The sequence below is a fragment of the Myotis brandtii genome, unplaced genomic scaffold, assembly GCF_000412655.1.
Source record: "Myotis brandtii unplaced genomic scaffold, ASM41265v1 scaffold601, whole genome shotgun sequence".
NCBI classification, from domain to species: Eukaryota; Metazoa; Chordata; class Mammalia; order Chiroptera; family Vespertilionidae; genus Myotis; species Myotis brandtii.
Window position 1 is genome coordinate 822,002 of NW_005370276.1, and position 22,506 is coordinate 844,507.

Sequence of the window (22,506 nt, forward strand, 5' to 3'; positions counted from 1 at the left end):
GGGGTGGCTCAGTGGTTGAGCATTGACCTATGACCCGGGAGGTTGAGGCTTGATTCCTGGTCAAGGCACATGCCCGGGTTGTGGGATCAATCCCCAGTAGAGGGCGTGCAGGAGGCAGCTGATCAATGATTCTCTCTCGTCATTGATGTTTCTATCTCTCTCTCTCTCCCTTTCCCTTCCTCTCTCTGAAATCAATACATTTTGATCAAAATATTGTGTCATTTTTTTTTAAAAAAAACTGACATGTGTAGGGGGCAACCTCTGGGTGCAGACTTCTGAGGGAGCCAATCAGAGTGTGGAATGTTGATAAGGGGGCCTGGACAACGTGGTGGGCAGAGCTTAGAGGAAAAGACTGCTAATTGGAAAAGTTGGCCCTGACCGGTTTGGCTCAGTGGATAGAGCGTTGGCCTGAGGACTGAAGGGTCCCCAGTTCGATTCCGGGTCGAGGGTGTGTACCTTGGTTGCGGGCACATCCCCGGTGGGGGGTGTGCAGGAGGCGGCTGATCGATGTTTCTCTCTCATGATGTTTCTAGCTCTCTATCCCTCTCCCTTCCTCTCTGTAAAAATCAATGAAATATATTTTTTAAAAAAAGAAAAGCTGGATTTCTTGCAAAGCAGGGGCCTGAAGGACCGAGTCTCTTTTGCTAGGAGACTGGTGATTGGGTGCTGAGGGCCTCCAGGGGAGGAGTTGGGGATGAACAGACACCCCAGGTTGGAGCAGCAGGGCCAGGTGCGTGGCCTGTAACTCACCCATCATCTCCCTCCGCGCGGGAGGCCCTGCCCAGTGCGCGTATCCATCCGCGCAGGTCCTCCAGCGTGTCGGCCGCCAGGACGTAGGTCCTCATGCCAGGATGCTCCGCCTGCGGGGAGAGAAAGCTGGCCACTGGGACGCCCGGGGTGGCATCCATCCTGGCCAAGATCTTTGATCTACAATAAAGGTGCCCCAAAGCCTTCCGCATCGCCTAGTGCACAGCGCATCGGGGGATGGAGGGACTCACGGTGAAGGTGAAGCGCCGCCCCCGGGGGGCTCCTGGCCCATCGGGCCGGACGCTGTAGCTGGGGAGCAGAACGCTGCCCAGGACACTCTCCTCACGGCTGTCTGCAAAGAGAAGGCCTGAGGTCAGGGGTCACGCAGAGATCGGAAGGCCACGAGGCTCCGTTCTCAACCTGTGGGTCGCGACCCCTTTGGGGGGCGACCAACCCTTTCACAGGGGTCTCCTAAGACCATCGGAAAACACATATATAATTACATATTGTTTTTGTGATTAATCACTATGCTTTAATTATGTTCGATTTGTCACAATGAAAAGACATCCTGCATATCAGATATTTACATGACGATTCATAACAGTAGCAACATTACAGCTATGAAGTAGCAACGAAAATAATTTGATGGTTGGGGGTCACCACAACATGAGGAACTGTATAAAGGGCCGCGGCATTAGGAAGGTTGAGAACCACTGGGCTAGAGGAAAGGGAGGGTGGGAGGCGCGTCCCTCCCCCATGCCAGCTGCGGTACTGACCCTTGTAGTAGAAGAGGCAATGGCCAGAGAGAACGAACCAGCGGCGTTTCCAGAGCCGGAGCCCGGAGCTGTCCTAGGGGGAGAGAGGGAGGAGAAGATGAGGAGTGGGTCCGGGAAAGGAGATGGAGACGGTGACACTTGGGTACAAAGACTCGGAGAGAGGGGAGGACGGAAACACGTCTGATGCAATAGAATCAGAAGGAAGGCAGGAGGTTGAGAGGAGGGAAGATTCTGGACACAGTCAGACCTGAGTTCGACTCCCAGTTCCACCACTTGCAGACTACGCCCTTACACAGTCATTTTCCCATGGGGACCCTGGGGTGTTCCCATCTGTCAACTGGGGGTTGAGAAGTTAAGGAAGCCATAGCCGGTTTGGCTCAGTGGATAGAGCAAGAGCCAGCAGACTGAAGCGTCTTGGGTTCGATTCTGGTCAAGGGCACGGACCTCGGTTGGTTGCAGGCTCAATCCCCAGCCTCAGGTCGGGGCAGGTGCGGGAGGCAACCAATCAATGTGTCTCTCTCACATCAATGTTTCTCTCTCTTTCTCTCTCTCTCTCTCCCTCGCTTCCACTCTCTCTAAAAAAATCAATGGAAATATCCTCCGGTGAGGATTAACAAAAAATAGAGTGAGAGAAGTTACGGGAAAGTTGGAACAGATACATGCCTCCCGTGGTCAGGGGCTGGATATATCTGATGATTCTGGAGCCTGAGACACAGAGAGGCCAGGAAGGTGGCACTGAGTTACAACCCGCATCCTGCATCTCCCCATCCTCTCTCTGCCAGCACTACTCCACTGCCAACCTGGGCCCCTCTTCTCTTCAATCCCTGCCCACGGAAGCAATAGAATCTTTCAAAGTAAATCAGATCATGTGAGTCCCCTGCTCAAAAACAGAGCTTACCATCACACTTAGAATAAGTCGCCAATTCCTTACCCTGGCTCACTGGCGTCCAGGGTATTTGAAACTTGGGCGTGCAGAGGACTCACCAGGAGGCCTTGTCAAAACCCGGTTCCTGGGCCCAGTCCCCACGGTTCAGAGTCAGTGGACCTGGGATGGAGTTTGACAGCTCGCCTGTCCAGCAAGTGCCTGGGTGCTGCTGGGGCTGCCAGCCTGGGACACACTTTGAGAATCACTGCCTCTCTGTCCCCTTGGCTTCTCCAGGCACCCAGCGTTGGCCTGTGGTGGGGCCTTTTGCTTTCGGATTCCCTCTGCCCCCCAGATCTTAGTATGAGGGGCTCCTTCTTGTCATTCAGTTCTCAGCTTAAATGTATGTCACCCCCTCAGAGACGCCTTCCCTGACCAACTGACAAAGGTAGTTTTCATCCCTCAACCACTTTAGAAAACATCCCTGTATTAGTTCTTCACAGCACCTCATTTCACAGAAATTCCTATGATCTGAAATCATCGATTTCACATCGACTTTATTTACATACTAGAGGCCCAGTGCACGAAATTTGTGCACCCAGGGGGGGGAAGGTCTCTCAGCCCAGCCTGCGCCCTCTCGCAGTCTGGGAGCACTCGGGGGATGTCTGACTGACGGCTTAGGCCCGCTCCCCACAGGGGCATCCTTATCGCTGCCACAGAGGCAGGAGAGGCTCCTGCCATCGCCACTGTGCTCACCAGCCATAAGCCCATCTTCTGGCTGAGCAGCGCTCCCCCTGTGGGAGCGCACTGACCACCAAGGGGCAGCTCCTGCGTTGAGCATCTGCCCCCTGGTGGTCAGTTGCTTGTCACAGCGACCGGTTATTCTGCCGTTTGGTCTATTTGCATATTAGCCTTTTCTTATATAGGATTATATACAACGTATTATTTCACTCCTTCCATTTATTTGTATACTGATTTGTTAACCACCCCTGCCCCACCCCCATCCTGAATGGACTATGGATACTTGGCCTATTTGCGTGGTATGTGGCCCTGGGCTTGGCACACTGCCATGTCCAAGAAGTTCTCATTGAGTGAAGGAATGGATGAATGAAACCATGACAGAATAAGGGGGAGAATGAATGAGAGCAAAAGCAACACAAAACAAAACAAATGTGGAGGCTTAGAAGGAGAGAAAGAGCAGGCAGCCGGGGGCACAGCCTCTAGGTCACTCGGACTGTCTGGTCCCTTCTCCCGCTCACTCCACCTGCTTATGCAGCCAGCCTCTGATGTGCACCGGGAGGTTGGGGTCCCTTCGGAGCGCATTGCCTCTCTTCCCGAACGCGTGCACCTTGCTTACTGCCCGGGTGGGCTTCTGAGGAGAGAAGGAGACAAGTGAACAAGGCTTGGGGGGGGGGGGCAGTGCAGGGGGAGGCGGCTGACCCCCTCGTCTGGTGCCCATGGAGACCAGGTGCAGGAGGGAGCTGAGCTTTGAGGTCAGAATGGGCGTGCACAGTGCAGAGCTGAGACACTTATCACGTGTGGAGAGAGGTGTTCAGAGGCAGGGAAGAGGCTGGCCCAGGAGGAAGGAATTTTGGAGCGAAGGGTCCACCGCCAAGGAGAGGATGCCCTTGGCCACCGGAGCCGGAGATGTGGGGCAGCCTTTGAGATCTGAGCTGGAAGTATTGCCTGGGAAGTCCCCATATCAGGAGGCCTCCATGCGATGAGTCAGAATCAAAGGACGCTCAGGGCCAGAGAGAGGCATCGCTCAGCAACCACGTCCGGGGTGGAGGGGCCCCCCGAATCACTCCATCCCAGTGGTCGGCAAACTGCGGCTCGCGAGCCACATGCGGCTCTTTGGCCCCTTGAGTGTGGCTCTTCCACAAAATCCCGACTTCTGCGCATGGGCCACGAAGTTTCAACCGCACTGTACGTGCGCCTCTTCCACAAAATCCCGACTTCTGCGCATGGGCCACGAAGTTTCAATCGCACTGTACGTGCGCACCCGCACGTGGCATTGTGTGGAAGAGCCACGCTCAAGGGGCCAAAGAGCCGCATGTGGCTCGCGAGCCGCAGTGTGCCGACCACTGCTCCATCCCAACAGGCAGAGCCCCTCTCTCTCCTGTGCACACAGGGTCTCAGGCATCCACGGCCGCATTCCCACAGCTGCCCTCAGGGATGGTGCTGAGCAAGGTCAGGTTGGAATCTATGGACTCGGAACTTGGGAAAGTGGGAATGAGGGAGGGGCATGGCGGGAGGACAAGGGAACCCGGTGTCACCGAACTCTGGGCTGGGCGACCAGGTGGGATGCAAGTATCTTGGGCCTCATGGGGCCTGACGGTCAGAGAAAGGTCTCTCCTTGTCGGATTTCAGCCCTGGGCGCATGGATGGCTAGAGATTGGGCAGGGAGCTCAGGAGCCACTGAGCCGCCACTGCATCCGAGGTCCTGGGGGGCGTGGCTCGTGGCTGGGGCGTGGCCTGTCTTAGCAGCCAGACTCGATCCGGTGGTGCCTCTGGCTTTGAATCAGGAAAATGCAAGGGGTGGGGACGGCTGCAAGTGCGTCGGAATTCCTAGCTGCAGCGGGTGGTCAGTGCGGGCCCTAACCAGGCCTGGCCGACCCTGTTGCTAAGGATCTTTGCTCTTGACAACCGGAGTCCCTGGGGTGGCCCCCACCCAGGGCTAGGAAACCGGAGGAGGGGGCAGCCCGCGCCCCGCCCTCCTCCCCGGCCCCCCCAGGAAGCTCCCACCTTGGTGCTCAGGCTACTGAGCGACGAAATGGTAGAGGCGCTGCTGGCCAGGCTGAGGCTGCTCCGAGGCCGGCCCTCCTCCATCGAGGGCGAGAAAGAAAGGGACTGTGTGCGCGTCCCTGCAGCTGACCCGGCTGGGGACAGAGCCGAGGTCAGGGGCTCGCAGGTCGGAGGAGGCTGCGGAGAAAGAGCCTGTTGTTTGGGGGCCGGGGGGGCTGGGCGAGGCCCGGCCTGGGCCCGCATACCGAGGGTGATGCCAAGAGAGAGGTGGGCGGCACTGGCAGCTGCGGGGAGGGGGCAGCTGTCCGTGGCCCAAGACAGAGAATAGGGGCTCCTTTATTCTTGGCACCCCCCACCCCCACCCCCCACCCCCGCACAATGGCCAGGAATTTGACCCTCTCCCCTCTCTGTGCTTAGGGACCCCTCTTTCCGGCTTCCCCCAGCTACTGTCTCCTGCACCCCTTCACCCCTCCCACAGGCACCCCAAACCATCCCTGCCAAGCCCTGGGGCACCAGGAATGTGCACCCCTTTCAGCCCAGCCAGGGAACTTACCAGCTCCGGGTCCCAAGGACAGGGGGCAAGAGGGTGGCGTGGGTGCTGGGCGCAGCCGCAGCTCATCCAGTGCCCCTCTGGGGCTGCCCCTCATAGGCCTGTCTCACTTCTCTGCTCTCTCACACACTCTCTGTGTCTCTTATGGCCTCTTCTTCTCGCTCTCCCTTTCTTTCAGACTGTCCCTGTCTCCCCGTCTCACCTCTGTCTCTCTCCCTCTCTGATCTCTGTCTCTTCCAGTCTCTTACTCATTTCTCTCTCCCTCCCTCCTTCCCTCACACACACACACCCATATCACTTTCTCTCCCAATCCTTGTTTCTGTTTCTGTCTAAATCTTTTCCTCTGGGACTCCAGTCTGTTCCTTAAATCTCTAATCTTGTTCTTTCCCTCTCTCTCTCTCCGTCTAGCCCAAGTCTCTCTCTCCCCCTCCCATTCAATCTCTCCCTCTTTCTCTCTCCTCTCTCTCTCTAGCCCTCCACTTCTGCTGTTTCCTCCTCTCCCTGCTTCTCCTTTTCACTTTCTCTTCTTCCCTCTCCCAGTTTCCTTCTCTCTGCTGGTCTTTCCCTCCCTCCAGCCGCCCACGCTGCTGTCTCCCCTCCCAATCCCCGCTGACCCCGCCCCTCTTGGCCTCCCCACCACAGCCTGACCCCTGGCTCAGCTGCCCCCACAGCTGAGGGGAGGAGCTGGGCCACCCTTGACTCCTGGCTCCCTGCTGGGCTGGGGCCTGGAGAGCCCGGGTCCCCTAAGGGCTGAGGCTGGTCATCCCAAATGTTTGTGGAGAGTAGGAGCTGGGCCTCAACGCCAGGATCTCCACGGGCTGGTTGGGGTCAGGAGCCTGAGAGACGGGTCCCCAGAATGGAGATGGCTTGGCTCTTGGGAGGGGTGGTGTTTCAGAGCCCTGGGTACCTGGAAAGGTGTGAGCTAGGACTCAGGACTCCTGAGTTGTGAGTGGAGCCTGGGTCAGGAAGTGGTGGCTCTGAGGGTGGGTCCCGGTCCTCCTGGGAGGAGGGAGTGGCCTTGAAGTCCTGGATTCTGGCTCTAGCAGGGTCAAGTTGATTCTGGCTATAGCGGGTCAGAGATCCACCTCAGATCCAGGTGAGAATTCTGCTCCGGGCTAAGACTGACCCCCCCAGGAGGGAGACGTGGTTCCTGGGCATATTTTGAGGAGCAAAATGATGGACCAGGTAGGGAGGGGTGTTACCAGGAAGGCGACCTGTCCCTGAGAGGGTCTGCCTAGGGCCGGCGGTAGTGTGTGGGTTTTTGACTTCCTGCAGGAAAAAATTCACAACAGGAAGCCAGGTGAATTTTAGATGCTTTTTGTGGACGCTGGGGACAGTGAAACACGGAAGGGCTGGGGAAATGAGCTGGGCTGGGCTGCTCTGGCTCACTAAGAAGTCAGAGAAAGGGGGGCTTGGGGGACAGGGTCAGGGGGTTGGCCCGGGATGAGCTGCCGCTGCCCATTGCTGCCATGGTTGCAAGCCTCCTGGGGTCCCTTAGAGTTTAGGGGGTGCAGGCCTGTGGGGGGAGAAGGGGTGGGAGGGGAAGGCGAGGGGGTGCTTCTGGGAGGAGAGCACTTGTTAGGACCTTTGTGTGTGTGTGTGTGTGTGTGTTTCCCCCTGGTACCTCCCCTAAAATCTCCACCCTTAAAACCCTTAGAACAGAGGACCCCGAGGGCTCTCCCTCCCAGGAGCACTCCTTTGCCTCCCTCACTCCGCTACCCCAGGTGTCAAATATATTTGTATTTAATCAATACAAATATATTTGTATTGATTTCAGAGAGGAAGGAAGAAGTCCTAAGCCTATTTCTTCTACGAATTACTTCTTCCACCTTCATGGTTTTTTAAAAATATATTTGTATTGATTTCAGAGAGGAAGGAAGAAGGAGAGAGAGATAGAAACATCCACGATGAGAGAGAATCATGGTGGATCGGCTGCCTCCTGCCTGCCCCCCACTGGGGATCGAGCCCACAACCTGGGCATGTGCCCTTGACCGGAATCGAACCTGGGACCTTTCAGTTTGCAGGCCGACGCTCTATCCACTGAGCCAAACCGGCTGGGGCCACCTCCATAATTTTATAAATAAATATTCTCTTATAGTTTGAGTCTTGGCTCTGAATTCTTTTGTAGCCAGAACCCAACAACCAAGGTCGCTGAACCCAAGTAGGGCCTGACCCCAGAGGTCTAACACCTGTGCCCTTCCCGCTGCCCACAGAGGTACTAGTTGCTCCAATGTGACATCACCCCAACATTTGTCGGGAGGCGTCTTTGTTTACATCAGCATTTTATCCCACAAAACACAATGTGGCCCCTAAGTCTAGTGGTAACCCTTCTGTGGAGCCTCCTTCATGTTTACTCAGTTGACTGCTCCCAGCAACAATACTAAACTCTTAACCAGAAGACACCTCGTGTTGCTGTTCAGACTGGAAAGCCCACACAGGATACATGTGAGCTCTAGCACATTCACCGTGCTGCTGTGGTAATTCCCCTTCACTCAGGAAACAGTACTTGACCTTTAATATAAGTTTTGCTATGAATTATGAAAGAGAAAACGGGGGAAACTCAGTTTGCGGGCGGGGTTAACAATTCTAACTGGAACAGATGAGCCAATGAAAGGAGATTTATTATCTTAATCTCATCTGTCTTTGGGTGTGGTTGGCAAATGGCACTGATTGGATTTCTGCCTGTCCCACCTACTTTTCTTTTTAAAATATATTTTATTGATTTTTTACAGAAAGGAAGGGAAAAGGATAGAGAGTTAGAAACATCGACCAGCTGCCTCCTGCACACCCCCTACTGGGGATGTGCCTGCAACCAAGGTACATGCCTTTGACCAGAATCGAACCTGGGACCCTTCAGTCTGTAGGCCGACGCTCTATCCCAGTGATGGCGAACCTATGACACGCGTGTCAGAGGTGACACGCGAACTCATTTTTTTGGTTGATTTTTCTTTGTTAAATGGCATTTAAATATATAAAATAAATATCAAAAATATACATCTTTGTTTTACTATGGTTGCAAATATCAAAAAATTTCTATATGTGACAAGGCACCAGATTTAAGTTAGGGTTTTTCAAAATGCTGACAAGCCGAGCTCAAAAGGTTTGCCATCACTGCTCTATCCACTGAGCCAAACCAGTTAGGGCCCCACTTATTCTTTTAAATGTCCTTGGTTTAGGGAAGATAGGATTTACTAGGTGGCTGCTATCTGAGTGCCTCGGTTTCCCTATTCTGCTTGTCCCGGTTTACTCACCTCCCAAGGGGATTGGGCTAGGCCCGTGGTCAGCAAACCGCGGCTCTCGAGCCAGGCCCTAGGCCTGGAACTTTTGGCAGAAGACCCCCGCTCCCATCAGGTTCATTTGATGCCACCCAACCAGGATTTCAGTTTGTGTAATCTTGGATGATTTTTGAAGCGGGTGAAATCCAGGCATGGAGCCTTGTGCATGAAACCGGGAAGGGGTGTCCACTCACTAAATATTGGTTGAGTACCTACTATGTGCCAGGCACTGGGAAGAAAGCAGTGAGCAAAATAAAGGATCTACCTTCAGGATGCTTACATTCTAGTTTTCATTTGCTGCGAATCTACACTCTGCTGTAGCCACCTTGGGCAGGCGCACTCCATTCTCAAGACTCAGTTTCTTCATCTGTGAAATTAAAAACAAGAATACTGCCCTAGCTGGTTTTGGCTCAGTGGCTAAAGCGTTGGCCTACGGACTGAAGGGTCCCAGGTTCAATTCCAGTCAAGGGCACATGCCTGGGTTGCGGGCTCGATCCCCAGGCCACCTTGGGCAGGCGCACTCCATTCCCAAGACTCAGTTTCTTCATCTTCGAAATTAAAAACAAGACTACTGCCCTAGCTGGTTTGGCTCAGTGGCTAAAGCGTTGGCCTACGGACTGAAGGGTCCCAGGTTCAATTCCAGTCAAGGGCACATGCCTGGGTTGCGGGCTCGATCCCCAGTTGGGGGCGTGCAGGAGGCGGGCCGATCAATGCTTCTCTCTCATCATTGATGTTTCTATCTCTCTCTCTCTCCCCCTCTCCTTTCCACTCTGAAATCAATAAAAAAATATATTAAAAACAAACAAACAAAAAAACAAGAATACTCTCCCATACCGGGGAGGAAGCCCACGGGATGCGAAGGTGGGAGACTCTAGACTGGGGGCTGCGGGTTCAATTGGGGTCAGAGAGCTCCCTCACGGCTAGAGCCCACGACGCATTTGATTGACAGCTGGCTTGTGTCGGGGCGTGGTCACGCTGAAAATGCCGCGGTGACGACGCACAGCCCGGAATCCCCGCGAGAATTCCAACCTTATTTCCCTTCCTGTTTCTCTGCTTTTTCGTTTCGAAGCTCCGCCCCTTTTCGAGACGTCAGCACGTCCGGTGGCGCAAGACTATAAAAGGCCTCGCGGGCGGTGGCGCACACTCATTGGCTCCCTTCCCAGTTCAGTTGTTGACTTCATGCGCCACGCCGCGAGACCCCGCCGCTCCTCGAGACCCCGCGCCCGTTTGTCGCGACCGCGCTTGCAGCGACCGGAGACAGTTTGAGCGCCGAGCCCCACGCCGCAGGGCGAGATGAAAGCGCTGGCCTCCCGAGCCGTCCGGACCCGCGAATGCTCCTGGCAGCCCAAGCCGGCGCTTTTGCCCCCGAGGTGACGCGCAGCCCGCATCCGGTGAGTGAGGGACGGGAACGCACGGGTCTCCGCGGGCTGGGGGCGAGGGCTCAGACTTTCGGTCGTTAAGGAGGAGGGAGCTTGGACCTCTGGGTAATGCGACAGGCATGTTCGGGGCCGGGACTCCTGGGTCCTGAGGAAGAGGCCTGGGAACCGGAATTCCTGTGTCCGGTTGGGGGCGGCGGGGCGGGGCGGGGCCAGGCCCCAGGGCTCGGAAGTGAGTAGAGGGATTGGGAGCGTGGAGTGCTGAGCCGGGCCCCAGTGAGCAACCAGGGGGCTGAGGAGGCCGGAATTTTTTTTTTTTTTTTTTTGCTTAAAAAAATTTATTTCCGCACAGTTCTGGAGGCTAGAAGTCTGCAGTAAAGATGGCAGCAGGAAAAAAAAAAAAAAGATGGCAGCAGGGCCACGCTCCCTCTGAAGGCCCTAAGACAGAATTCTTCCTTGCTTCTTATTTTCTGGTGTTTTTTGTCAGTTCTTGGAATTCCGTGGCTCCTAGCTCTGCCTCCGTTGTCACATGGCCATCTTCCCTCTGTGTGTGTGCCTCTGTGCCTCTAGTGGCCTTGTTTTGTTATTTTTTAAATGTTTATCTTTATTGTTGAGAGTATTACAGATGGGGGTGGGGAGGTCCGGGGTCGGAATTTTTGAGTCTCCAAGGGTGGCGGGTGTTGGGGGCCTGGCTTGTCAATCCTCAGGAGGATGAGAGAACCAAAGACCAGGACTTTATCCCGAAGGGGAACTAATAGAGGACCTGTGTTCGGCCTGGGACTTGTGGGTCTGAGGGAAAATGGGGGCCTTGGACTTTTGGGTCTAAGGAAGGAGGGAATGGGGACCTGGGCTCCTGGGTATTGAAAGGAAAGAGAGGCAGGAACCTACAGACCGAGATGGGAGTGGCTGGTAATCGGAAAGGAATGTTGGCAGGGACTCATGTTGCTATTTGTGTTAGCATTTCCGTTGCTGATTCAAGGTCATCCCCTGATGCTGTTTCCTAAATGGCTTCTTACTCCCTTTTCCCCAGCCCAGACAGATGGCTCCAGGCCAAGTGCCCCAGCCCCTCCCCTGGAGGGATGCCCATCCCTTCTTCCTCCTGTCCCCGCTGATGGGCCTCCTCAGCAGGGCCTGGAGCCGGCTGAGGGGCCCAGGACCTCTAAAGCCCTGGCTGGAGGACGCAGTAACGAGTGCAGATCAGGGAGATGCTTGCCTGGAGGAAGCGACTAAGGCTGCTTTGGCCACCCACTATGCCCCATGGGGTGGGCACCCTCCGCGGGAGCCTGGAGACAGTGGAAGAGCTGTGGAGGATGGCGGGTCGTCCTGCCCTGACCGAGAGACCAACAGTTCTCTTCTTGAAGCCTGGGATCTTTCAGAAGATGATGAAGAATATGGTGGGGAAGAAGCAACCAGCATCCCTAAAGAGCAAGGAAGTGACTATATAGGTGGCCAGCCTGCTCCCATGACCCTCAGCCTTCTGAGAACCCTGCAAGATCCTCCTGGGGAAGAGGAAACTGAGGAAGGAGGAGTTGCTGAAGATAAAGTGATGACATTCTTCTCTTTCCCTCCGTCACACTGGGAGCACTGTCCAGGGATGGAGGAGGAGGAGGATGGAGAAGGTGTAAATAAAGTTCCCACAACATCTACTTCCCCCTCATCCCCAGGATCCAAGCCCAGTGCTTGGGTGTGTGCTGCAGGGGCAGAAGAGGCTGGAGCTAAGGAGGAAGAAAGAACGGAGAGTGAAGACACCGGGAAGACCTCCATTACCTCTTCATCTGCAGGCGCCCGCCCCAGCGCCTGGGAGTGTAATTCAGGGGAGGAATCTGAGGAAAAGGATGGAAAGGCTGAGAAAGAAGCCGACCCAGAGCCACACTCCTCAGTTCTAAGCCACAGGCCCCTGCTCAGGACCTGGCAGCATCAACCCAATAAGATCACAGAGGATGATGAAGAGGAGGAGGAGGAGGAGGACAACGCTTCAGGGGAAGCTGAGGGTCTGTCAGCCATCCCCACCACAAGTACCTTCTTGAGGGCCTGGGTGTACCAACCAGGAGAGGACACAGAGGAGGAAGATGAGGACAGTGATTCAGGAGTATCTGAGGAGGAGGGAGAAGCTGAGGGTCCCTCTTCGATTCCCCCCACAAGTACCTTCTTGAGGGCCTGGGTGTACCGACCAGGAGAGGACACAGAGGAGGAAGATGAGGACAGTGATTCAGGAGTATCTGAGGAGGAGGGAGAAGCTGAGGGTCCCTCTTCGATTCCCCCCACAAGTACCTTCTTGAGGGCCTGGGTGTACCGGCCAGGAGAGGACACAGATGAGGACAGTGATTCAGGAGCATCTGAGGAGGAGGGAGAAGCTGAGGGTCCCTCTTCGATTCCCCCGACAAGTACCTTCTTGAGGGCCTGGATGTACCGACCAGGAGAGGACACAGAGGAGGAAGATGAGGACAGTGATTCAGGAGCAGCTGAGGAGGAGGGAAAAGCTGAGGGTCCCTCTTCGATTCCCCCCACAAGTACCTTCTTGAGGGCCTGGGTGTACCGGCCAGGAGAAGACACAGAGGAGGAGTATGAGGAGAATGAGGATGAGAAAGATGATTCAGAGACAGCTGGCTCGGACCCAAGTTCTTCCCTTCAGGCCCAGAGTGCCCTCCTCAGGGACTGGACATACCCACCTGGAGAGGAGGCAGAGGGAGTGGAAGCTGCTGAGGAATGGGGAGAAGCTGAGCCCTTCCGAGTGGCCATCTATCTACCAGGAGAGAAGCCACCACCTCCCTGGCCTCTTCCTCGGCTGCCCCTCCGACTGCAAAGGCGGCTCAAGTCTGCAGGAACCCCCACCCAGCATCCGGACCCCGAGACTCCCGAAAAGGCCAGAAAGGTTGGTGCTGAGGGCTCTGATTCCCTTATTTTTTAAAGCTGGGGACAGTAAAACAAGGGCTTAGGATAGAAGAAACAAGAGGGCTGCTTTGGCTCACTAGAAAGTATGAAAAAAGGGGGCTAGAGACAGGTTCGGGGGTTAGCCCAGTATGAGCTGAGAGGCGTGGGCGTGCCCCGGGAGGGAGAGCACCTGGGATTCCTGAGTGTTAGGGGGGAGGGAACTGGGACTGGTCCCCTGTGTGTTACAGAGGGTTGCATGTGAACTCCACTGGGAGGGCTGTGCTCATTGTAATGCAATCCTTTGCAAGAGGCTGGGCTCCCCTGGGAACAGCTGTGGTACTTGTCAGCCCCAGAGAACCACCTCCGTCTTCAGTGAGTCAGACGGAGAATTTGGTGGCAGGCAGGTGACTAGACAGATAGCAAGCATTTTTGTGTAATTTTTGTCTGGTTCTCTCTTCCCTCTCCCCCCTGTGGCCGTGTGTATCCTGTGTCTGTATGTCTGTGCCGGTCTGTCTCCAGGTGCACTTCTCTGAGAAGGTCTCCATCCATTTCCTGATTGTCTGGGCTGGACCAGCCCAGGCTGCCCGCAGGGGCCCCTGGGAGCAGTTTGCCCGGGATCGAAGCCGCTTTGCCCGCCGAATTGCCCAGGCTGAGGAGAAACTGGGCCCCTGCCTCACCCCTGCAGCTCGGGCCAGGGCCTGGGCACGCCTCGGGGACCCTCCCTCTTCTCTGGCTGCCATACCTGCCACGACCCAGACCTTGCCCACATCCTGTGTCCAGGCCACACTCTTGAGCCATACTGTGGCCTCTCCCTCCCCTCTTTGTGTGTCCGTGTCTCCTGCCTTAGACCTCAGTGGGAGGCGTGGCTAGGATCCTGTGGTTTTTGTGTTATTCACTATTTATTTTTTTACCAGTTGGTTTAAGAAATAAAATCTTTTGGTTTGTACTGAGCAATGTCACCTTGTGTATCTGAACTGACAGTATCTACCTCTCCTGGGTCCTGGAAGTAGTTGGGGGGAATAGGAAAGAGGCGGTGCCTTAATAGAGGATAAACTACATTTCTCATCATCCCTCAAATTTGCCTCTTCTCCTGAGGCTTCTTTTGAACAAAGGCGGGGGAGTTTTGTAGTTTTTCTTTGGCTTCCACCTAAATTTTATTAGACTTGGGACAATTATCTCCTCAAAGGGGGCTGGGAGCTAGACTCACTGGTCTCTAACCAAGGGTTAAGCTCCAATTTTCTGCATCTTCCGGGAATATACAAACATCCTCCTACAGGCCTTCACATGGTGAGTTCCTTAAGGTTTTTCAACTGCCCCGATTTAACATTTACAAGCCCTGTGCCCATTGCCTCCGTTTCCTTATCTGTGGCAAACAACTGCATATACCTTAGGGGATTACAAAGGCCCCAAAGGAGTTTGTGTTTAAAGTAATGCTTGTTGCCCAGCCAACTCAGTGGTTGAGTGTTGACCTATAAACCAGGTCACTGTTCGATTCCCCATCAGGGCACATGCCCAGGATGCAGGCTTGGTCCCCAGTGGGGGGTGTGCAGGAGTCCGTTCCTCTCTGAAATCAAAGATATTAAAAAAAAAATGCTTGTCAGTTCAATGTGTTAGCGGGTATTGTAATTATTCTCCCTCACCCATGCATGTCTTCAGTTACCACCCAAGTTTATGTCTCCAGCTTAGAACTTTCTTCTGATCTAGTAAGATCTGTCCAGCAAGGGCACCCTGTCCAGCCTCCCGCTCCCCCTCCTCCATTTGTTCCCCAGGCTCCTACCTCACTAGCCTTTCATTTTCCCAAACAACCTAGCCCCCTTCCACTTTATGATCGTTGCATGAGCTCTGTCTACTATCTGATGTTCCCATTCCTGACCCCTGGTGAATCAGCTAGTTCCTTGTGATTCTATAGGTGTAGTATGAAAACTTCTTTTAGATGCCTTGCTTTGAGCCAGCTGACTTGTGCCTCCATGGGCTTTTCTCCTTCATAGCGGAGGAGTGGTTTGGTTTTTTGTTAAGACCCTGTCTCCCATGATGCACTGAGTGCCACCAGAGCAGGTGCTGCTCAACAGCCCACTCCCTAGAACCCAGAGCACGTCTAATAGGTGTTGGTTAGTAAGGTGGTGCAAGAAGGCATGCTGGAGGCCGTTTTCCAAGTGAGCAGGCACAGGCGCTGTGGAGAGTATTATATTTTATTGGATTACTCGCACGCCAGTTTCCCATCGAAACTGGACAAGCAGATAGCAAAGGCTTGAAGTGGGCAAAGAGGGAAGCAGAAGTCCATGGTGAACATGTCTGGGGCCACGCGGCCGAACTGAAGCACCAAGTAGTCGGCTGAGGAGCAAGTTAGAAACCTAGTCAGACTCTTACCCTGCCCGGGCCCTATGAGCTGAGAAAACTAAGAGGCTGTAAGGCGCCCTTACTTTGCCGGGAAATCCTATTAGTGCCCCATAAACTACAGTTCCCAAGAGGCTTTGCAACAGCGTGGCGTGGGCCTTGCTGAGAGAAAACCTTAAGTGTTGATGGGAGTAGTAGTTCTTGTCCGTTGGTATCCCCGTTCCCTCCGCCCCCCACCCCCCAGCCGGGTTCCTAGGAGCTCACGGTCATCTGGATACACAATCTGGAAGTTCTTGACCGAGGCCTGAGTGACTCGACCGTGAAAATTCAGCACGTAGGCGCCAGTCTCGTAGCTCCACGATGGGGCTTTGTTTTGCAGGAGGACCAGCCCCTGGTTGGCCCCCCGTTGGATGCGACTCATAAGGCGGTCCCGCTCCTAGAGGGCAAAGCAGGGGGCGTGGTTAACCTACCACAAACTAGGCTTTTTTTTCTCCGGACACACAATTTTGAGTTTTTAGCCTCCCCTCCCTGAGACATAAATCTGACAAGATCCTCCCAGCTGCACATGTGAGCTGCAACCATGGGCCCCTCCTCCCTTAGGACCTAGGGCCTGTGACATAGCCCTTCCTCCCCTATCGACCCAGAGATTCTCAACCTCAGCCAACTCACATTTTGTGGCTGGACGCTGATTCTCTTGTTCTGGCCATCAATTCCTGGAATGATCACAGACATTTTCCGGGGCCCTCGGAATCCCAAGACGTTGGTATCCTAGGGTATCATGCTCCAGTTGGCCTGGCTCTTTCTCCCTCCCCACCATCTGCTCCATTCACTCTCTAGTCTCCGGGATACTTACATAACACACAACGCCCAGCTCCTCCCTGATCCGGCCAGTGTCTGGGATGAAATACTTTTTTTCAGGATTCACCCCATTGTCGAAAATGGTGAATTTGGTGCCGAAGACATTAGATCTACTCCAGGAAGGCCGCGGCCAGAATAAAATAATCATCGTTACCATTATGCTGTACATTAACTGCTTTCCCATGCCATCTTATCAATTCTTCCCATCAGTCCTCTACTACGTAAGACTCATTTCCATGTAGCCACAGTCCCAGCTCTGCGATCCATAATTTCCTGCCTCGGCCCTTTAGGAACCCTCTTCCCTCTAATACCTGTTGGTTAGTATTAGAGGAGTCCCAGCCCCTGGCCTTTCAAGAAGTCAAATGTCTTAAAGGCCAGCCTGTGCTCCAAAACCTCCAGTTCGATTTCTAACCACCCTGGGGCTACAACCTGAAGAACTCCAGAGCCCACCAGTCCCTACGAGAAAAGGTCCTTCCTAGAGCAGGTAGGACTTGTGCTCTATGGCCTGTTGGGAAATGTAGTTCAATTCTCCCCCTTCTTCCCCCGGGTGCCCTATCACCTGCCATCTGTTTCCCACACACATCAGGGCTCTGCCTACCTGACTTTGCCCACAAAGCTCTGCCCATCCCGAGACAGGTCTGTGGGGTCCAGGGAAATTAGATAATTAGAGGTTGTGCTCATTTTTCTCTTGCGCCCAGCGAGAAGGAAGTGCTGTGGATCAGAGAACAGCCCATCAGATTCGATTTCGGGGATTGGGCGAGGGCTAGGGGTCTAAAGATAAGGAAACGTTATGTCCGTGGCGGGGGGGCGGGGGGGGGCAGAGGAAAGGGTAACGGGGCAATAAGCGTCCCCAGGCTTGCTGGGAGGTGCAGTTCCCACTGAAGGAAGTCACAGCTGGGTCCTGAAGGGGAGCTACACATCTTAATGTCTCCCCTTCAGGCAGAGCCCAGGCAGGAGAGAACCTGACTAGCAGGCCTGACTCTGGACCACAGGGAAGAGCCTCCCTTTGGACATTGCACCAGGTCTTCAGTAGGTGTTGCATCCTGGAAAAGTGGATCTGGCTCTGAGTAGGAAAAGCCCTTTCTGGGAGATTTAAAGTGCCTTGAGGGGCAGCCACAAAGAGAGGGGCGTGGCTAGGCTGAGAGGGGCGTGGCTTGGCTCTGCATAGGCAGAATACATGGTCAATCCACCAAGGGAGGGGCTTGGGTGGGGCCTTATCGCAAAGGCGGCTCCGTGAAGCGGCCAGACTCGGACCTACAAAGATGGGTTCTGGAGGGTGTGTAAGGGTGAGGTTTTGGACCCCGGTAGGGCGTGGTCTGAGTTTGAAAAAGCCGGGCCCAGCTCCACCGTGGGCAGGTCCTCGGCTGTGGGACGGGTAGGGCCTTTGCCACTGGGCTCTAAGGAGCTCGGTTCTGTGACGTTTTGGAGTTGGAGTGGACAGGTCCCAGCTCAGTGATGAGCAAGGCCTGGGTTCGTGAAAGTCAAGCCCCTGAGAGGTGGGGGCTGGCCCCCGCCGCCAGACGGCACCTTCCGGCTGTGGCCGTTGATCGCCTCCAAGTAGAGATAGTAGAAAGGGAACATGCCCTTGTCTATGCCACGCTTGTCGCGGCTGATGCAACACTGCATCGTGCAGCCGCGCACCGCTGGCCGCAACACATATTCTTCCAAGTCCGCGATGAGCCGCGGGTCTGGGGCGAGGAGAGACGAGAGGGGCGAGCTCCGCGCACTGCCGAAGCCCCCGACGCCCTCGCTTTCCAGGGCCTCGGACATCTTCCCGGCAGCCAGCCCTGGGAAATTCCTCACTGTGGACTCCGACTCCTCTTTCTTTTCCTCCAGGTCTTCTCCCTGGTCCACATGCCAAATGCAAGTTGAGGTGCAGCCCAGACCCGCCCCAATCCCCCGCTAGTAAAACACTGATTGGCCATCCCAGCTCAGGGTTACACCCACTCTCGATCATGTATTCTGCCTATTGGTCAAACTTCTCGGCCACTTGCTGATCCCTTTCAGATTTCCACCCTGCCAAGCCCCACTAGCTTCCCTCTGCGGCCTGGCTCACTCCATCTACCGATTGGAGAATTCCTTTTGCAAGGCCCGTTCAGCTAAAACATGTGTTGATTCGATCTAGATAACTTAATATGGCCCGGATCTACCCAACTGAAACTATTTGTTGTTGTTTTTATTCTTAATCCTCATCGGAGGATATATATTTTTTCCGTTGATATTTTTAGAGAAGGGAGGGAGGGAGAGAAGGGGAGAGAAGAGAAACATCTATGCGAGAGAGACACATCTACTGGCTGCTTCCTGCACCCACCCTGGCGGGACAGGGGATCAAACTTGCAACCCACGATGCTCTAGCCACTCAAGGCACTGGCCAGAGCCCAACTGAAACTATGTATCTCACTTTCATCAATGCCAAAGTGAGTGCCAACTGGCCCTTCCCTATGGCTGTGTCACCCTCCCCCAAGCTCACAGCCTTTCGGTGGGCTGGGTTTTGATGTGCTCACATCTCTTCAAACCGCATAATGGTCAATGGGGCACTCAGAGCCTCTGCGAGCTCAGTGAGCACAGGTTCTACCCACCAGGAAAAGGGGCCTCTGATTGGGCTGCAGAGTTTTAGCACCACCCTCCTCTTCCTCTGTCTTGATGGGCTGTGCCACCTCTCACCCTGTTGGAGCTCGAGTCTCCACTTCCCCCATCATCATCCCTTCCAGGCGACTCGCATTCATCTCCACCATCCTGCGATTCGTTATCGTCCTCTGTACTGGACCCTAAAGAATGGAAGAAGCCGGAAGCAGACTGAGCTCGGGACACCTGGGTCCCAGGAGCTCGGGACGAGGTCACCAGTGGTAGCTCATCGCCCTCACTTGCCAGACCCCTCACCTCCCTCACATTCAGGGGGTCTACACAGGTCAAGGAGTCTCTGCCTGCCCTAAGGACAGAGCAGGATTTGAGCTCCCCCTTCCCTTTGTGCCAGAGAGAGCAGAGCAGAGACTGGGGATCTAGGATGGGGGTGGAGAGAGAGTGGAGTTTCGGGGTGATAATTAAGATTCCTGTTTTGCAATAGCGAAATAGTCCTTTCGTGAGAATAAAATGTCATTACAATGAAATATTAAAGAATAAAAGGGAAGCCCTAGCTGGGATGGCTCAGTGGATAGAGCGTCAGCCTGTGGACTGAAGGGTCCCAAGTTCGATTCTGGTCAAGGGCACATGCCCAGGTTGCAGGCTCCACCTCCAGTAGGGGGCGTGCAGGAGGCAGCCAATCAAGGATTCTCTCTCAATGATGTTTCTATCTCTCTCTTCCTCTCCCTTCTCTGAAATCAATGTATATATATATATATATATTTTTTAAAAAAGAATAAAAGGGAATGAAGTACTGATAATACTACAACATAGATGAACCTTAAAAACATGCGAACATGAGAAGCCAGTTATGAAAGATCATATTGCGTATTATTCTGTTTATCTGAAACATCGAGAATAGGCAAATCTAGGATTAGTGGTTGCCTAGGGCTAGGAGAAAGGGGGGTGGTGATTGGTAAGAGGTACAGGTTTCTTCTGGGGGTGATGAAAATGCAGGAAAATTGATTGTGGCGATAGGTGCGCATCTCTGTAAATATACTAAGAACCCTGGAATTGTAAACTTTAAATGAGTGAACTGTATGGTATGTGAACTATATCTCCAAAAGGCTGTTACAAAAGGGGGGAGGATTTGCCACTCGGAGCAGAGGGCCTGACGATGTCCCCCAAATTACCACGTCGTCCGTGGGGTATCCAACCCCTGCATCTTATCCTTGGGGGCCCTTTGAAAGGAGGGCGGAAGGTGGGAACATCCTCCACGAAGACCTCCTCCAACTCAGGATAGGACGTGTCTGGTGGGCAGAAGAGAGAAGGCACCTGGAGGCTGGGATCCCAGGGGAGGGAAGGGCTGGAGACTGAGATGACTGGGTGTTGGAGAAGGAGAAGGTTCAAGACCCGGTTTGGCTCAGTGGATAGAGCGTCGGCCTGCGGACTGAAGGGTCCCAGGTTCGATTCCCGTCAAGGGTACATGCCTGGATTGTGGGCTCGATCCCCAGTAGGGGGCGTGCAGGAGGCAGCCGAGCTATCATTCTCTCTCATTATGGATATTTCTCTTTCTCTCTCTTCCTCTCTGAAGTCAATAAGAAAAATTTTTTTTAAAAAAAAGACCTGGACTTGGTGTGGATTTCAGAGCCCCTGGGGCGGGGGGAGTGGGGGTCTGCACTCCAGGCTCTTTTGGAGATCAAGGATTGAGGTTCCAGACGCCTGGGTTCTAGAGGGAGTGGAGTTCTAGTATAGGCGGTCCAAGGGCTTGAGAGTACCTTCTTCCGTCGGGGATGCCAAGGGGCTGGGCTCCGGGCGGCCATCGCCACCACAGCTCATGATGCCCTGGGCGCTGTGGGTACCAGCGTGCAGATGTGCTTCTGGCACATTCTCCCGGAGGAAAGGGTTCCGGAGGCCTGGGAGACAGTGCAGAGGGCCCTAAACGGCGAAGATCTGCCTCCGCCCTGGGCTCCCACACACAGCCCCTGATTGAACGACCACCCAAACCCCCGAGACGCATGCAGAACCCACCCTTCATTCCAAGGCTCCGACCAGGACGGCCCGACCACTAAGTTGTGGCTCCTCGCGAACACCACCCCCGCCGGGTTCTCCGTCCGTAGCACCTGGTTTCTAAGTCACCCAGGTCCCCGGGCTTTGCCAATCTCAGCCCTGGTCCTGCTTTTCCAGGCCCCGCCCCCCAACTCTACCAGGCCACGCCCCAGTCCCCTAGGCCCCGCCCTACGCTTTTGGTTGGTCCCCGGCTCTCGCAGGCTCCGCCCCAGAACTCTAACCAGCCCCGCCTTCCCGTGGCCTTAAAGGGCCCGCACCCGCGCTCTGGGGTTCCCATTGGCTGTGACTCGGGCTTTTCCGGGCTCTGCCGGGCTCCCACAGGCCCCTCCCTTCCAGGTGGTCGGACCCTTTCCTCACCGCTGTTCCCGGCGAGGCGCTCCGACCTCTGGCGCGGTCGGCAGGACCGCAGGGAGGTGTCAGGATTGGCCTGAACCATGAGGAAATCTTGGCGTTTCCGCCGCTGCTTCTTCTCAAATAGCCGCCGCTGCGGGAGCGGGAAAGGGGTGTGTGGGGGCCAGGAGTCCTGCGGAAGACTCGGGTGAAAATGGGCCTGGGGAAGGGGAGCCCTGGGGAAGGGGCGGCCTGCATCCGTGGGAGAATTTTTGGAACCCAAGCCCTCAGTCCCTCGTCTCCTCCTTCCTCAGAACCAGGGGTCCTGGCACCTGGTCCCCTCCGCCCCCAGGACCTGGGGGTCCTGCCCCCAGGGCCCTTGTTCCTTAGAAGTTTTGGAGCCTCATCCCCAAGGTTTACTTCTCTAGGATCCCGAGTTCCTATTTTCTCACTTCCCAATTGCGGAACCTGAGGCTCAAGAGAGCCACGGAGGGCCAGCCCGCCCAGGGCGATCCCTGGGGATGGGGCTCCTGGGGGGCTATGAAGGGGCCCCGGGTTGGGGGGCGGGGGTGAGGACTCCCAGCACAGTACCTGCTGTTCCAGCTTCTGCAGCCTTATGGCGGCGAGCTCGTCCCACAGGACCCTGAGGGAGAGGCAGGCTTATGACAAGACTAAGCAAGGCACCCTGGATGCCCGAGAGCCCCCGTAAGTTAGGATTCTAGGTACTTGTGAGGTCACAGAAGGGGTAGATTCTAAAGCTCTTTCCCCCGGCACTGGCCTGTCTGGATCCAGGAGCCAGAGATCCCAGGGCCCTCGGGTCTCAGCACTCAGGAGTCCACGCCCCTCCCCTTTCTGACCGCTTAGTCCTCATCCCAGGCTGCTCCCTTTAGGTAGGACTCAGAGGTCCAGGCCCCCAATCCCTCCCAGCAAGGCTGACGGTGCTGAACCTGCAAACGCCCTTATGAGGCCAGAGCTGAGTGTGTGTGGGCATAGTCAAACGCTCAGTGCCCCGTGCACCCCTTTTCTCCACTCCTGCCCACTCCGGTGCCTTACTCACTCTTTTTTCCATGTGTCATTCTCCTGAGACATTCTAGAGAAACAGGAATGAGAAGTCAGGACTCAGACCCCACCTCCCAATGGGCTCTGTGTGCCC

General features: G+C 54.9%; 3 protein-coding genes across 11 annotated transcripts in view; 1 reads left to right on the forward strand and 2 right to left on the reverse strand.

Annotated features, from left to right (window-relative positions):
• The window catches only part of PLEKHA4 (pleckstrin homology domain containing, family A (phosphoinositide binding specific) member 4), a gene marked incomplete at its 3' end in the record, with an annotated part of 32,389 nt that extends 26,272 nt beyond the window's left edge, over positions 1-6,117 (reverse strand). The window contains exons 1-6 of the mRNA XM_014550425.1: positions 5,684-6,117; positions 5,131-5,307; positions 3,650-3,757; positions 1,524-1,596; positions 999-1,099; positions 751-860 (exon numbers count right to left, since the gene is read on the reverse strand). Of these exons, the coding sequence (XP_014405911.1) occupies positions 751-860; positions 999-1,099; positions 1,524-1,596; positions 3,650-3,757; positions 5,131-5,307; positions 5,684-5,749 (635 nt within the window). The remainder of the gene's footprint in view (positions 1-750; positions 861-998; positions 1,100-1,523; positions 1,597-3,649; positions 3,758-5,130; positions 5,308-5,683) is intronic.
• A 3,968-nt stretch (positions 6,118-10,085) lies between these two features.
• PPP1R15A (protein phosphatase 1, regulatory subunit 15A) lies at positions 10,086-14,153 on the forward strand. 5 transcript variants are annotated; one of them, XM_014550474.1, is made up of 4 exons: positions 10,086-10,346; positions 11,362-12,618; positions 12,862-13,203; positions 13,722-14,153. In XM_014550474.1, exons 1-4 carry the CDS (start codon positions 10,287-10,289, stop codon positions 14,070-14,072), a joined length of 2,010 nt encoding a protein of 669 aa, XP_014405960.1. In that variant the 5' UTR covers positions 10,086-10,286; the 3' UTR covers positions 14,073-14,153. The 5 variants fall into 5 exon arrangements, with proteins under 5 accessions (XP_014405960.1, XP_005879563.1, XP_005879562.1 ...); XM_005879501.2 differs by having other exon boundaries at positions 11,362-12,400; positions 12,644-13,203; XM_014550472.1 differs by having other exon boundaries at positions 10,087-10,346; positions 11,362-12,643; positions 12,761-13,203.
• A 1,222-nt stretch (positions 14,154-15,375) lies between these two features.
• The window catches only part of TULP2 (tubby like protein 2), an 8,832-nt gene continuing 1,701 nt past the window's right edge, over positions 15,376-22,506 (reverse strand). For 3 of the 5 annotated variants that reach the window (XM_005879495.2, XM_005879496.2, XM_005879497.2), the window contains exons 2-13: positions 22,411-22,443; positions 21,945-21,996; positions 21,381-21,546; positions 20,732-20,869; positions 20,147-20,263; positions 19,059-19,162; positions 17,922-18,239; positions 16,993-17,105; positions 16,390-16,504; positions 16,206-16,304; positions 15,801-15,972; positions 15,376-15,533 (exon numbers count right to left, since the gene is read on the reverse strand). In XM_005879495.2, the coding sequence (XP_005879557.1) occupies positions 15,400-15,533; positions 15,801-15,972; positions 16,206-16,304; positions 16,390-16,504; positions 16,993-17,105; positions 17,922-18,239; positions 19,059-19,162; positions 20,147-20,263; positions 20,732-20,869; positions 21,381-21,546; positions 21,945-21,996; positions 22,411-22,442 (1,560 nt within the window). In that variant the 5' untranslated portion in view covers position 22,443 and the 3' untranslated portion in view covers positions 15,376-15,399. Of the gene's footprint in view, positions 15,534-15,800; positions 15,973-16,205; positions 16,305-16,389; positions 16,505-16,992; positions 17,106-17,921; positions 18,240-19,058; positions 19,163-20,146; positions 20,264-20,731; positions 20,870-20,984; positions 21,117-21,380; positions 21,547-21,944; positions 21,997-22,410; positions 22,444-22,506 lie in introns of those variants that run through there. The other 2 variants (XM_014550475.1, XM_005879499.2) reach the window with 2 other exon arrangements.

Excerpts from the sequence above, each read along its gene's own strand:
- PPP1R15A (XM_005879500.2), top strand. The coding sequence starts at position 10,287 with ATGCTCCTGGCAGCCCAAGCCGGCGCTTTTGCCCCCGAGGTGACGCGC. Across the intron at positions 10,347-11,361 it reads TGACGCGCAGCCCGCATCCG|CCCAGACAGATGGCTCCAGG; the intron begins GTGAGTGAGGGA and ends CCTTTTCCCCAG. Across the intron at positions 13,204-13,721 it reads CTCCCGAAAAGGCCAGAAAG|GTGCACTTCTCTGAGAAGGT; the intron begins GTTGGTGCTGAG and ends GTCTGTCTCCAG.